The 15,928-nt window shown below is 41.0% G+C and overlaps 1 protein-coding gene across 1 annotated transcript in view; it reads right to left on the reverse strand.

Moving 5' to 3' along the window:
* Positions 1–15,928, reverse strand: part of LOC130201452 (neuronal PAS domain-containing protein 3) — a 228,276-nt gene that overhangs the window by 94,767 nt on the left and 117,581 nt on the right. Inside the window, exon 4 of the mRNA XM_056426479.1 lies at positions 13,254–13,336. Within this exon, the coding sequence (XP_056282454.1) occupies positions 13,254–13,336 (83 nt within the window). The remainder of the gene's footprint in view (positions 1–13,253; positions 13,337–15,928) is intronic.

The raw sequence follows: 15,928 nt of genomic DNA on the forward strand, positions 1-15,928 counted from the left end.
TGATCTTTGACCCGATCGATCCCAAAATCTAATCAACTGGTCCCCGGATAATAAACAATCATCCCACCAAATTTCATGCGATTCGGTTCAATACTTTTTGAGTTCTGCGAAAGATTTTGACCTGTTCATGACCTTTGACCTTGACCTTTGACCCGATCGATCCCAAAATCTAATCAACTAGTCCCCGGATAATAAACAATCATCCCACCAAATTTCATGCGATTCGGTTCAATACTTTTTGAGTTTTGCGAATAACACGCATACAAATAAATAAATAAATAAATAAATACACGGCGATCAAAACATAACCTTCCGCATGTTCAATGCGAAGGTAATAAACATCCACGTTATGTTCAGCCCTAAACACGCATCACGTCTGGGCTTCTTCACATGTTCCGTAAACAACTTAAATAAGGATGAAGAACCCAGCAGAACGTCCCGGGACGAGGTCAAAGGTCTCCTGGGTTTGAGTCTGTCCATCAAGCGCTCATTATTACTAGTTACCCTGAACACATCTCGACGTAGGGATTTTAATCCTTCACCTGGTTTTGTTTCCTCAATCTGCTTCTGACCTGTGGTGTTATTGTTTTATTGTGCTTTTTATTGTAATGTCGTCTCTCTTGTTTATATTGTCATCACTTCTATTGTTTGTACCATATAAAGTGCATTTGTGTTGCTTTTAAACCGCCATACAAATAACATGTACTAATATTATACATATGATTTTCCGATTCCATTTTTATAATTATTACTTATTATTATTAATATGATTAGTCAATTCAATTGTTTTACTGATATTATTTATTATTATTATGATGATTATTCAATTCGATTTTTATTTTATTATTACTATTATTATTATGATTATTACATTCCTTTAATTGTATTATTATTTCTTCTTCTTATTATTATTGTTTTGTCACGTTCATGAAACGTGTCCCTGCGTTTTATGAACGGCTCTGAGACAGAATAGAGTTTCAGATGTCCCAGCGTCCTTGAATGCATCAGCACAGACTTCCTTTTACTCCTCCTCTGCAACACAATAAAGCGTGCAAAAAAAGTTAAAAAAGTTTTGCGATAGGCAAAGCCAGTTAAGACAACACCTGTTACACCCAGTGACTTCCTGTCTGTCGGTCTCCTTCCTCTCTACACCTCCGGTGACACCCATTGGCTGACAGTTTGATTGACAGGCGTCGCCTGCGTTTTTTATGAGTATACAGGACTCTCAGAAGAATTAGATGAAGTTCTTTATTTTCTGTAATGCAATAAAAAACAAAATGTCATGCATTCTGGATTCATTACAAATCAACTGAAATATTGCAAGCCTTTTATTCTGATTTATTGCTGATTATGGCTTACAGCTTAAGAAAACTCAAATATCCTATCTCTAAATATTAGAATATCATGAAAAAGTATACTAGTAGGGTATTAAACAAATCACTTGAATTGTCTAATTAACTCGAAACACCTGCAAGGGTTTCCTGAGCCTTGACAAACACTCAGCTGTTATAAATCTTTTTTTACTTGGTCTGAGGAAATATTAAAATTTTATGAAATAGGATTTTAGAGTTTTCTTAAGCTGTAAGCCATAATCAGCAATATTAAAAGAATAAAAGGCTTGCAATATTTCAGTTGATTTGTAATGAATCCAGAATGCATGACATTTTGTTTTTTAAATTGCATTACAGAAAATAAAGAACTTTATCACAATATTCTAATTTTCTGAGACAGTCCTGTATATGTATATCTGTATATACATATATATTTTAGGTATATCTATAAATATATACACATATTATATATATATATATAAATATATTGATTTGATATATATATATATATACATAAATATAATTTATGTATATATAAATATTAGGTCTGGGCACGTTAACACGTTAATCTTGCGTTAACGCATCAATTAATTAACGGCGACAATTATTTTATCGCGCGTTAATGCAGGTTTTATTATTTATTTTATTATTGTAAAAGTGTGTTGCTCACAGGCTTTTATTTTGTAAAAGTCTGCTACTGATTGCTGCGGAACCGGAAAAGAAAGTCATTCGCGGTTTAACAAACATGGAGAATCTCAACAAATGACGGCAGGTATGAGACGCCCTCAAGACACACATCACACGGAGAATACACGAGTTGTATGAAAAGGAGAGGACTGCAAAGCGACAGCTTCACAACGTGCTGTTGCTCTCACTGGGGACGACTGGACATCGGGTGACCAGACGTCCTCTTTCCCCGGACATGTCCTGCTTTTGAGACCTACAAAATGCGTCCGGCAGGGATTCCAAAAACGTCCGGGATTTTGCTTCGTCGGATATTTGTGTTTCTCTGGGTTTTCATAAACTAGGATTTACCCCTGACAAGTTTTGGAAATGGTATCTCCCTTACGTTCCACCTTCTTGCGTGAGCTGACGGTATAGAGAACAGTCATTGGTCGACCGATCTCAGGGTTGCCAGATCCACGATAATTATCCTCCAAATACAACCATGTTGAGCCTTTGGTACGATACTTCACCATCTCCAATCTGGCAACACTGAGCACCTTGCCGCCTCCACTAGTTCATTGTTGTTTGTGCTATAAACTCCTCCCAGCGCCGCCGCTCCCATAGCGCACTACGCGCTGTGCGTAGGGCACCAAGTCCTGAGGGGGCTTCACAAAATAGGCAACTAAAAAAATCCTCAGTTATAATAATTATAATGCCGATATTATTTCAGTCTAGAAATATTAGGCACCTTTTAGGCATGTATATCACAAAACAGGCAGAACAAGAGATGTTTAATCTCAGCCCCCCCGAGACGAAGTGTCCTCTTTTTCACAAACTCAAATCTGGTCACCCTACTGGACATCACTCTGTAACCACAATGACCTCGGAGTTACTGTGCATTATATTCATGAGAAGTGGGCGCTGCATTCACATGCCCTGACTGATGAAAACAGAGGAGAGACATTCTGCTGAAACGTGCGCGGGACACTTTACTGAAGTTGCACAGCAGTGGAATGTGTCAAATAAAGTCACCACACTGAGCACAGATAGTGCACCAGAGATGATCGCTGCTGTGAGACAACTGCCTTGTGATCACGTCCCTGCTTCGCTCAGTCTCCAGCGCTCTGTCACAGTGTCTCTGCATAACAGTGCGTTGGACAATGTCCTGACAGATTTTATGGCACTTTAGTTCATATGGCAGTACATTTAAAACTAGAAAATGCATTTCCTGCTGAAAATGCGTTGGAATGCTTAACATCTGAAGGCTTGAAGCTGAAAAATAAAAACTAAATTGCTGAAAAAGGTTTGAAAATAGCTGAAAATGTCTGAAATAGCTGAAATATGAAATGAATAAGTGAAAATGTCTGGAAATAGCTGAAATATGAAATGAATAACTGAAAATATCTGGAAATAGCTGAAATATGAAATTAATAACTGAAAATAGCTGAAAATAGCTGCCAACAGCTGAAATAGGCTGAACATATCAAAAAGGGAAACTTCTTGCTAAAAATGTTGAAGCACAAACATATTGGGTGGAAATGTATAACTGGAAAAGATAAGCAAAACTTTATCTTCTAAATATTCAAAGATATGAATCACAAACATATACAAAATATAACATACAGATAACAGTAAAAAAAAATGTGTATCAAGTTCTCTTCTCTACCAAAAGTACAAAACCATAAAATTCAAATACACGATCCAATTCTTGAGGCACTGGCGGGAGTTGAACGGCACCACTGTGAAACGCTTACTCAATTTCTTTTCTTTTTCAAATTTTTTTTTGTCACTGCCGGGGCTTACAGTTGTTTTTTTTTCAAGTTTTATTTTTGTCACTGCCGGGGCTGGATTTTTTTTTTTTTACATTTTTTTTCTCTCCACTGCCAGGGCTTGAACGCAGGACTTCGCGTTCACCAAACACACGCTTCAACCCACTAAGCCACAGCGCCTGCATGAAGTTTCCTTTTCACACAGCTCAGATTCTGATGAAAGCAGCCTGTCAGAACATTTGGATTTGAGAGAGAACCATAACTCTGATCCGAAAGGTGTTTACATTAGGAAATGCTCAAGGCTTGTGTGAACGTTTACATGTCCTTAAATATTTTTTAGGTTTAGAAATGAGAGTTTAATCACAGTTCAGAAAATGTTCCTGTTTCCTTAAATAAAGTTAAAATGTCGTCGGGTTTTCAATGGAGATGACTGAGGAGAAAGGTGGACTTCCTCCCTCTTTAAGGCTTCTCTAGAGAAATCTGGGAAACTGTTGGATTCCATAGTCACATGTCTACGACAAGCACAAGATTCTCTACTACTTTATCAAAAAATTATGCATAAAGAGTAATAATTGTGGCCGTAGTGACGATATAAAAAAATAATTTCCTCTTGATCCTGACGCAGCTGTCCCCTCTAGCGATGACGTCACAGCTCTAGACTTCCCCCCATACACACACATTGAGAACTCCAAGAGGAGCGGAAAAACACAAAAAACAAAAATATTAACAATTAAATAACTATAAGAGCTATCAAAAGAAGATGAATTATAAAGTTATAGCTAACACTTCTATCAACATTCTAAAGGTGGAATTGTTTCTTAAGCTGAATGTATGCCGATATTGTAAGCTTTTAAAGTTGAACAAGTTGAAGCGGAGCGGATTTGAATATTTCCCCCATTGGATCCCATTCATTATTTATTCCATAAAAAAATTAATAATTTGAACATTTGAAAAGATAAAAAATATTTGAAAATATACAGTAATAGCTGAAGGCTATCTGAACATAAGAAAAATTAAATAGCTGGATTTTCTGAAAGTGTGAAGATCTTAGAAGCTTTTAAATTTGAAGACTTTCTCCATTGTGATCCCATTCAAAATAATAACCATAAAATATTTATAATATCAACAGCTGAATAGTTAGAAATATGAAAAGTCATTCCCCTCTATTCCTGAAGAAGCTGAATTTTTTTATATTTGAATAGTTTAACCCTTGTGTTGTCTTCGGGTCAATTTGACCCGATTCAATGTTTCACCCTCCTGTCGCCTTCGGGTCAATATGACCCGATTCTATGTTTAACCCTCCTGTTACCTTTATATTTACTAACATATTTTACCCTTGAGGTCAATATGACCCCAGCTATTAAAATCTCCAGAAAATTATTAGAATTAATATTGTTTTCCAAGTTTAAGTGTGAGGTACTTTATGTTTGTTTGTTGACTCCCGAAAGAACACCGACATTAAACATTGAATCGGGTCAAATTGACCCGAAGGCGACAGGAGGGTTAAATATTGAATCGGGTCAAAATGACCCGAAGGCAACACAAGGGTTAAATAGCTGAATATATGAAGGACTAGAAGAGGGACAAAAAAGGTACGGAAGAAATAGAAGAATAAAAGCAAGAACAATAGTTGGACTGCTGAAGCATTCCAACTAATAAGTGTCAAGTTCTAGGAATTGACAAACTGCACTGAAAGTGTTTTCTGGTGTCTCACTCTAACAGGGACAATAAATGTTATTGCACTTTCATTCATATGGCAGAACATTTAAAATAGAAGTGCGCTATACACTACTTTTGAATTAATTATTGTATTTTGCGTATACAAATGCGATTAATCGCGATTAAAAATTTTAATCGTTGCCCAGCCCTAATAAATATATATTTATATATACATAAATAAATATATATATACGTATTTATATATATATATATGTAAATATATATATAAATATATATGTTCAAGCAAATAGTTATATATATGAATATATAAATAAATGATATATATACATATATATATTATATGTATATGTTAAACAAACATAAATCTCTCTATGTATATATATATATATATTTGCATTCCGAAAAGATAATTTGTATATATAAAACATATATATATATATATATATTTAAATATACAATAATAAATATAATTATATATACATATTTAATTATTTTGTCTCTCTTAGGGTTTATATCCACGAGACGATGAACAATGAGCAACAAGGTCGAGACAGAAAGTAGGATCTGAAATGATTTATAAACTATTAATAAAGTATGTATAGGATCTGAAATGATTTATAAACTATTAATAAAGTATGTATAGGATCTGAATTGATTCATATGAATCCCGGACATGACACGCGGCGGTGTAGTTTGTGAAGTCGTGTTTGCTCCTCGTTATTTAAATAAACATCTCAGACAACAATGTGTTTTACCTGAAGGTTAGTGAGGTGTGTGTGTGAGGAGTCACGTCTGTGTCATGAGTAATGCTGTAATTTGTGTGTGTGTGTGTGTGTGTGTGTGTTACGGATGAGAGCCTCTGAACAACAGTGAAGATGCTTACCATAAACCATCTATTAAAGCAGGGCGGGGCCCGTCAGCTGCCATCACTCTGTGTGTGTGTGTGTGTGTGTGTGTGTGGCCACTCAATACCGTTAAAGGATCCACCACACAACCCTAAATATCAAACGATGTCAGCGAGTTGACACGAACGTAAGGCGCACCGTGGCTTTAAGGCTTTAAGGGTAACCGTGGTTACAGGTTTGAAGCCGTTTATTTACGCGTTTTCTTAAAGTAAATAAAGTCATTCCACCTTCTACATATTGAGGATGCTCCTCTTCACCCTTTACTCTTTACCTCCTCCTCCTTCTCCTCTTCTTCGTCCTCCTCTACTCCAACCTCCTCTTCTTCTTCCTACTCCTCCTCTTCGTCATCCTCCTTCTCTACTACCTTCTCCTCTTCTTCTTCCTACTCCTCCTCTTCTTCTTCCTCCCCCTTCTCCTCCTTTACCTCCTCCTCTACTACCTCCTCCTCCACTTCCTCCTTCCTTCAGATCGACAGGTCGTCCGTGTGTTTGATTCTCACGCAGAGCGACGTGTGAAAACAACCAGCAGTCGGCTGTGTGTGTTATTAACAGGTGCCAGGTGCTCAGCTCGTACACAAACACACTCATAGGAGAAACCACGCACTCTGTGTTCCTCTGTTTCTTCACTCTGTACTGACTTTAGTTTGAAACACTTCATCAATCTATCACTCTCTCACAGTTATCACTTCATCATCCCCCCCCCTCCCCCCCCTCCCCTGTTTAATTACTGTCCGTCTGTCCGCAGCCTCTTCATCTTTTTTTTAACATCAAACATCAATCTGCTGCCACATCTCTTCATCAACATCATACAAACTTCCGTTTACTTCCTGCTGGCTTGATTTAAAGGAGCAGTGCGCTCCTCCTCAAAGATCTTCTATTAACCACGACGTTCTCCTTCTCTAAGAAAGGTGAGAACGAGTGAGTTTAGTTTAGCACAAAGACTGGAAGCGGAGGGAAACTGCTAGCAAACTCACACACATACTAACACCCTCTTTCTTTCTTTCTATCTCTCTCTCTCCCCCTCCCCCCCTCTCTCTCTCTCCCTCTCTCTCAGTCCCTCTCTCCCTCTCCCTCTCTCTCAGTCCCTCTCTCCCTCTCCCTCTCTCCCCCTCCCTCCCTCTCTCTCTCTTCATTAGGGCGTTATCAACCTCCTCTGGCCTAATCTCTCTGAAATTAGTGTCTGGTCTCCGGCCCCTAAGTGACTGGCTGGCATTCATTAGCGCTGCGCTTTAGCCCAAATCAATCACCCCCCCCCCCCTCACGCCCCCCCACCCCGCTCCACAGTCCGCCACGCTTTTCTTAAAATGTCATCCTCAAACTTCTCACAATCAATTAGGCGTGAGATTAATGAGGCCAATTTACCCCTATACACGTCGCCCTCCCTCCTCCGCTGAGAACACACACACACACACACACACACACACATACATTGCTTCCTGTGTTCATCCTGAGAACTACAATGAAGCTGCATTTTTAATCCACAGAGAAGGAACTTCCTGTTTGATGACGCAACACTGGGTATGATGGCGTGTGTAAATGCAGTTTAAACACATTAAGCATTGACTTCTAAACAACCAGAGGAGTCACCCCCTGGTGGTCAGGAGAGAGACTGCAGCTTTAACACATGAAGCATAGACTTCTATACAACCAGTGGAGTCTCTCCCTGGTGGTCAGGGGAGAAAATGCAGCTTTAACACATGAAGCATAGACTTCTATACAACCAGAGGTTGTTAGCCCTCTCTACTGCAGTGACACATGTAATAAAAGAAAAAGTTAATCTGTTCTGCGACGGGGCCACCGGCCAATAGAAACACGTCTTACATTTCAAATCACACACACACACGCACACACACACACACACAAACACACACCTCTTCCAGGTGAGGGGAGACCCACATTGTTTGTGTCACTTGCAATCTCACAGCTGCCTCAATCTGCCTCGGGACGGGCCTCGCTTGGTTGTCATAGCGACTCTCCAGGGATTATAACAAGGTATTATGGGATGTCTCGTGTCTGGAGCTGCAGGATCAGGACACGGTGTTAACACACGCACACACACATACACACACACACACACACGCCGATGCTCAGCGCAGCGTGTTAACACTCACACACGACAACTTGATGAGCAGAGCGGCGGAAGAGGAGAGCCGGTTGTCACGGCGACACGCTCGTGTTCTGCAGGATTAAAGTGAGACCGATAAAGAACAAGCGCCACGAGGACCCGTGATGGATGTGTTCCGCTTGCCGTCCTCCTGACGGAGGGGGCGGCGCCCTTTAGCTGCCGGCCAATCAGAGCCCTCACGCAGCTCAGGTCAAGTCTCTTCGCGATCATCTCACCGGTGATTGGTTCTGAGTCAGACTGCAACAATGAATTTGATTATCGATTTGTTGTGTCGCGCAATTATTACGCCCCTCGATAAGTCGCGGAGATGTTTGAGTATAAAAATATATAGATATATTTACATATATGTAAATATATATACAGATATATATTTATATATCTGCATATATATATACACACATATATAAAGATTTATATATATATGTATATATATATATATCTGTATATATATACATCTATATATGAAGATATATATATATATAGATATATATACATATATGAAAATATATATAATTCTATATATATATATATATATATTTATTAATGTTATGAACCTAAACACGAGGGCGTTAGATATTAGTGGGATGTTCTCAACAAGTATAAAGTAGAATAGGGGTTGGTTCTTCGTGATGGATGAAGGAGATGATAACTGTTTCCACGGAGTAAAGCCACAAAGAAAAGCCCCGCCCCCTCTAAGCCCCGCCCCCTCTAACACACACAGTCGGGGGAGTGAACTCACGTGAGTAAAGCGTCGTCAGTTCTGTTTTTTAAATAAAGGGTTGGAAATTAATATATATATATTCTTTTGGATTGATCAATAATCCCAAAAAATAATGGACAGATTTATTGATTATTAAAGTGATCGTTAGGTGCAGAGTTGTGATGCCACGAGAGTTTCTCTGAGCCTCAACCCAGCATGTCAGGGGGTCGTATCACCACATACCATGGTGTGTTATCACATGAACATGAATGCATCACAACAATAATCCAGTCATATAATACATCATGATATGATAACAGGGCATTCTGGGTACTGTTGGTGCCTGAACACATCACCTCCACCTCGTGAACCGGCTTCATTAAATCCTCCTGCTCAACATTTACCTCCATCGTCTGATCTCAGACTTCCGAGTGAAAAATACGAAATAAAACTCGTCATCACTTTGTTTTAACTTTTTCCCGTCTGGAGGAACTCGTTTGTTGGATCCTTCAGCGATAACGGGATGAAACAACGATGAGGGGATCAGAGGAGAGGGATGTACACACAGCGGAGCCTCACGGAGATAAACCAGATTAATATAATAATAAATAAATAATAATAATAATAATCAGCTGGAACTGAAACATGCAAACACACTCATTCAAGGTTTAATGAGGCGCACACAACGAGGAAGAAGAGGAGCACGACATTATCTCAGACGTATATGCACACTTACACATCGTGGATATAGTTTAACACACATTCACACACATTCACACACACACACACACATGCAGAGATTAGCCTCTATCAGCTGTGCTATCGCGTTAGCCGGGTTGTGATGTTAAAGCTCCGCCTGTGGGCTGCATGTTAAACAGATAAGGAGTGGAGCATGTTAGGGATTAAAACTACAAGACACACACACACACACACACACACACACACCCGGGGGAGCAGCGATAACCCTGTCATTATCATACTTTCATAATTCCATTTAATAATTCGGCTCCGCGCGGCTGCAGCTGGTGTTCAGGAATAATTGAAGACTGCTGCGGTTAAAAAAATTAATGAATGTGAAGGGTGAATTATGAGAATTCGCTACCCTGATAAAGTAAAAGGTACATTATGAGGAATAATGTATCTTCAGAAGATACGACTCGGATAACGTCGTGTACGATATAAATATAAATAAATAACTTAAAACATCGACAACTCGTTTTGTTGTCTTTGGGAATTAACACGAGGAAGAAGACGTGTTTCTGTACGGTGGCCATGTTGGACACTCCTCACGCCGCAGGGCACACGGACGGTAGAGAGCTAACGGACAAGTGCTAACGGAGGACAGCTAACGCAGGAGTGCTAACGGAGGAGAGCTAATGGTAGAGAGCTAACGGATGAGTGCTAACAGTAGAGAGCTAACGGAGGAGTGCTAATGGTGGAGTGTTAACGGAGGAGTGCTAACGGTGGAGTGCTAATGGTGGAGAGCTCACGGAGGAGTGTATATGATTAATGTTTACTTCAGATCATAAAACAAAGTTTAGAGTTGAGCATGTTCTGCTCGAATAGATGTTGTGTTGGCTTTTTATTCCTTTAATATAAACCAAGTGTGTATGTATGTGTGTGTGTGTGTTTGTGTGTGTTTGTGTGTGTGTTAGTGTGTGTGTGTGTGTTTGTGTGTGTGTGTTTGTGTGTGTGTGTGTGTTTGTGTGTGTGTGTGTGTGTGTGTGTGTGTGTGTGTGTGTGTGTGTGTGTGTGTGTGTTGTGTGTGTGTTTGTGTGTGTGTGTTTGTGTGTGTGTGTGTGTTTGTGTGTGTGTGTGTTTGTGTGTGTGTGTGTGTGTGTGTACAGCGTATTGATTCTGCATCATGGTGAGTGATGCAATCGTGCAAAAACAACTGAAATTAAAGCTGCAAGCAGCGTCGAACGGGTCCTCGCTTACCCGCGCCGGTCGGGGGAGCCGGCGCCAAGGAGCCGGCGCCGAGGACCCGGGCGCGCCGGTCGGACTCGACTCGGGCCGTGACTTGTAATGAGCGCGACAAGTTTGGGGCGGATTCGACAAAGTCCAGTTCAGCCACTAGGTGGCGCTTTAACTACGTGAACATATTCATGCATCATGTGTCCCTACGTGAAGTATAGACCACATCATGGAAGAGAGGAGAGAGGAGAGAGAGAGAGAGAGAGAGAGAGAGAGAGAGAGAGAGAGAGAGAGAGAGAGAGAGAGAGAGAGAGAAAGAAAAAGAGAGAGAGAGAAAAAGAGAGAGAGAGTTCTTATTCCATTCTAAATAACGGGCTTGTCTAGGATTTGCGTGGCCAGACTGAAAAAAAATCATAATGCCTCTGGTATTGTTCAGAGGGCCGGGACAAATGTGGAGGCGGGCCTTAGTTTGAAGACCACTGCTCTTGGCTGTCTATCAATATAGCTCATTTTGAAAATGACGTAAGAGGGCAATACGGATCCGTATCAGACCAGCGAGGAGGGCAGTAGAGAGAGGGAGAGAGAGGAGAGAGAAGAGAGAGAAAAGACAGAGAGAGAGAGAGAGAGAGAGAGAGAGAGAGAGAGAGAGAGAAAAAGAGAGAGAGAGAGTTCTTATTCCATTCTAAATAACGGGCTAGTCAAACAAATTTGGGGCGGACTGAAGGAAGTCCAGTTGAGCCACTAGGTGGCGCTTTAACTACGTGAACATATTCATGCGTCGTGTGTCCCTACGTGAAGTAGAGATCACGTCATGTAAATTCAATGTAAAAAAAAAAATGATGAAAAAAAGCTGCCTTGTCTTGGAATCGAACACACATCTCCAGGTGTCCAGACCAAGACTTATCATGGTGAGCTATGAGCAAGCTGGTTTACAGGCAGCCGTAGGAGCTCACATTATTTTGGGCAGAAAAATTTGGTTATTTTACTTCTCAATAGGTGATCAATAGGTGATCAATAGGTGTTCCTCCAAGAAATGTGCTTGTTTCTTCATGTGAATGTGTTCAGGCCTTGACTGGCATCACACATGATTTTTTGGGGAAGTATTGGATGAGTTTAAGCAATAGTTTTTAACATAAAGAAATCACAGAAAGTACAAAATTATTGGCAGTAAAAAAACGTAAATTTTCTACCGACGAAAAGTCCGTTTTTTTTCACAGTGTTCATTATTCAAGTCTTGAGATTCTATAAAACTGATTTTTAGCCGATTCTGTTGGCGTTTTGTGGGAGAAATAATCGATGGGGAAAAAGTGGAAAAGGGCCAAATCAAGCAAAAAACGCCAAAATCGGCCAACTTTGGTGAATTATTGTAGCGCCCCCTACCGTTCAAATTGCACGACATTTGCTGTGAATGTTTCAGGCTCCCTTCTGCACATATCCTGACAGTCTGTTATTTTTTTCTCCCAATAGTGTTGAAGTTATGAGCATTACAAAACAGGACACGCCCCTAAAATGTTCGTTCGGCCATAGATGCTTACCACAACAATATATTTGAAAAAAAGATAATAGATCTTAGATGATATAGCTTCCATGATCATTATCTCCAATAGGTTTGGTATGAATTGGACCCCGTATGTCGGAGCAAACGCCTCTGATGTGTTTTTCACCCAAAAAAATATGGCGGAAAATTTAAGTAGGCGGAGCTTAGGGTCCTGAGAGGCTTTTTTGTAGAGCAGGTCCAAGTGGACTTGTGAAAAAAAAAGCTAGTCATTTGAACAAACTGGGTGAGGGGCGTCGCCGGTCAAACTTCCAGGTGGCGCTAGAGAGCAATTTTTGAAAGCCGAATTTCGAGGTCCATGTCATCTGGCTATTTTCACCAAGCCTGACAAGCTTGCCAAATTTGGTGAGTTTTGGGATATGATACATACCCCTAATATGCCCCCAATGTTCAAAAATAAAAATCAGAAGAATAATTCCCCTAACAATAACAATAGGGTCCTCTCGGACAGACTTCGTCTGTCGCTCGGACCCTAATTATTCATCACAAACCAAAGGCACTCCACACGTGTGTGTGTGTGTGTGTGTGTGTGTGTGTGTGTGTGTGTGTGTGTGTGTGTGTGTGTGTGTGTGTTTGGAGTCAGGTCCTTGAACCCTGGACAGTTCCTACCTGTAGAATGTGGCTGCCCAGGTGAGGCTCGAAGATATCTGAGGCAACGGCGCTGGGACACCTCCTTCTCTGGGAACCGATAGCTACACACACAAACACACACACACATACACACAAACACACACACACGCATACACGCATATACACACACACAAGGAGAGAGAAAGCACAGGACAGGACAGAAGGAGACCGGTGAGACTCAGACACATTGATACGAGCAAAGCTACACACACACACACACACACACACACACAAACACACAAACACACAAACACACAAATACACACACACACACGAACGTTTATACAGCCTAGCGTGACAAACACACATTGCACAGGACAAGAGGAACCGGTGAGTTAAGCTGTGCACAACATTCTTGAACAGGGCAAATAGTTAGCATTGTTAGCCTCGTTAGCATCGTTAGTTTTTCTCAATAAACAACAGAAAACAGGAACCATTAGCTTCATGCTAGCTGGTGATGCTAAGACATTTAATATAATGAAGGTAAACAGAAAACCTTTGTTTCTTAATTATGATAATTCTTTACACATGAAGACATCTTTAACACATGAAGCTTTGACCTATATACAACCAGAGGAGTCGCCCCCTGGTGGTCAGGAAAGAGAATGCATCTTTAACACATTAAGCATAGACTTCTATACAACCAGAGGAGTGGCCCACTGGTGGTCAGGAGAGAGAATGTAGCTTTAACACATGAAGCATAGACTTCTATACAACCAGAGGAGTACAATCAAAAAGTGTATACTTCTAAACAGCCCATGGTGGAGAGGCTCCGCCCCTAAGAGGCGGGCCTGAAGGCCACGATCCCAAACGAGTCGTCTCTCTCATTTAATCTCTCTTTTTTTATTTTCCCGCTATCCCTTTTTATTATTCTCATCTTTTTATCCATCACTGTTTATCTCCAGAGAGAGAAAGAGATAAAGAGAGAGAGAGAGAGAGAGGTGGTCAATGAGAGCCAGAGAAGAGAGGAGAAAAAGAGAAAGAGAGGAATGTTTTATAGCTCTAAAAGGTCTCCCTGAAGGAAAAACAGAGTAGAACGGCCAGAGAGAGAGAGATAGGGCGATAGAGATGGAGAGAGAGAGAGAGAGACAGACAGACAGACAGGTGGCTATGTGTAAAATATGCCCTCAGGTTAAACTCTCTCTCTCTCTCCCTCTCCATCTCTCTCTCTCCATCTCTCTCTCTCTCTCTTTAAACAAAGCCATAAAGTGAGAGAGAGGGAACTGAAGCGTTATTGTCGTCTCTCTCTCTCTCCTCTAGTTTCCTCTGTGTTTCATAAACATGTAAACAACGAAACACAAAGACTGAAGCTTCAGGACCAATCAGATGCTTCCTCTGGACAACATGTCTCACTGCTACAAGACACTGAGACAGTGAGACAGTGAGACAGAGAGACAGTGAGACGGGCAGACAGTGAGACAGACAGTGAGACAGGCAGACAGTGAGACGGGCAGACAGTGAGACAGACAGACAGTGAGACAGACAGACAGTGAGACAGGCAGACAGTGAGACAGACAGACAGTGAGACAGACAGACAGTGAGACAGACAGACAGTGAGACAGGCAGACAGTGAGACAGACAGACAGTGAGACAGACAGACAGTGAGACAGACAGTGAGACAGACAGACAGTGAGACAGACAGTGAGACAGTCAGACAGTGAGACAGACAGTGAGACAGTCAGAGGGACATTAAAGTTCAGAGAGTTTTTTTTCCTGCCCTGCGGTAATTTTCTCTTCTCTACAACCTCCGTCTTCGTCTCCCTGCAGACCTCATTAAACACACACACAGACACACACACACACACAGTCACACACACACACACACACACACTCAATCACACACAGTCACACACACATACACACACCTCCTCTTCTTAGGTATGGGGGAGGGGGTAATGTGGCTGAATTAGGCTCAATTAATGATGTAATGAGATGCTCTTCTGCACAAGAGTTTAAAAAAATGAGATGAGAAAAATGAGGAGGAGGAAGAGGAGGAAGAGGAGGAGGAAGAGGAGGAGGGAGTTCAACACTTGAAGGCCAGAGAATAACAATGACAACCTCTCTTTCTGTCTCCCTGATTCAGCCTCGCTGCTGCAAATAAGGTGTGTGTGTGTGTGTATGTGTGATTGTGTGTATGTGTGTGTGCGTTTCAGCCCCTCAAGCGATGCTCTAAGCGTTTAGCCGTCAGTGTGTGTGTGTGTGTGTGTGTGTGTGCATTCGTGTGTGTGTGTGTGTGTGTGTGTGTGTGTGTGTGCGCGTGTGTGTGTGTTCATGTCATTGTTGTGTGTCTGCAGGGAGACTCCTGAACCTTCAACACACTTCTGGTCGACGTGTTACAAACAAAGATCCAGAAGGAAAAGTCCAACACACACACACACACACACACAGACACACACATACACACACACACACACACACAGACACACACACACACACAGACACACATTTCCTGATATAATACCCGCAAAAAAATACATATTTCACCTTCAATAAATAGGTTCTCAAGGCCGTGAAATAGAGGATAAAAAAATTAGAATCAGAAAAAGTAACGAAAGAAATGCCACAACATTTGTTTCTGTGTGTGTGTGTGTGTGTGTGTGTGTGTGTGTGTGTGTGTGTGTGTGTGTGTGTGTGACAGAGAGAAAGATTGGGAT

This window comes from Pseudoliparis swirei, chromosome 11 (genome assembly GCF_029220125.1).
Source record: "Pseudoliparis swirei isolate HS2019 ecotype Mariana Trench chromosome 11, NWPU_hadal_v1, whole genome shotgun sequence".
Lineage (NCBI taxonomy): Eukaryota > Metazoa > Chordata > Actinopteri > Perciformes > Liparidae > Pseudoliparis > Pseudoliparis swirei.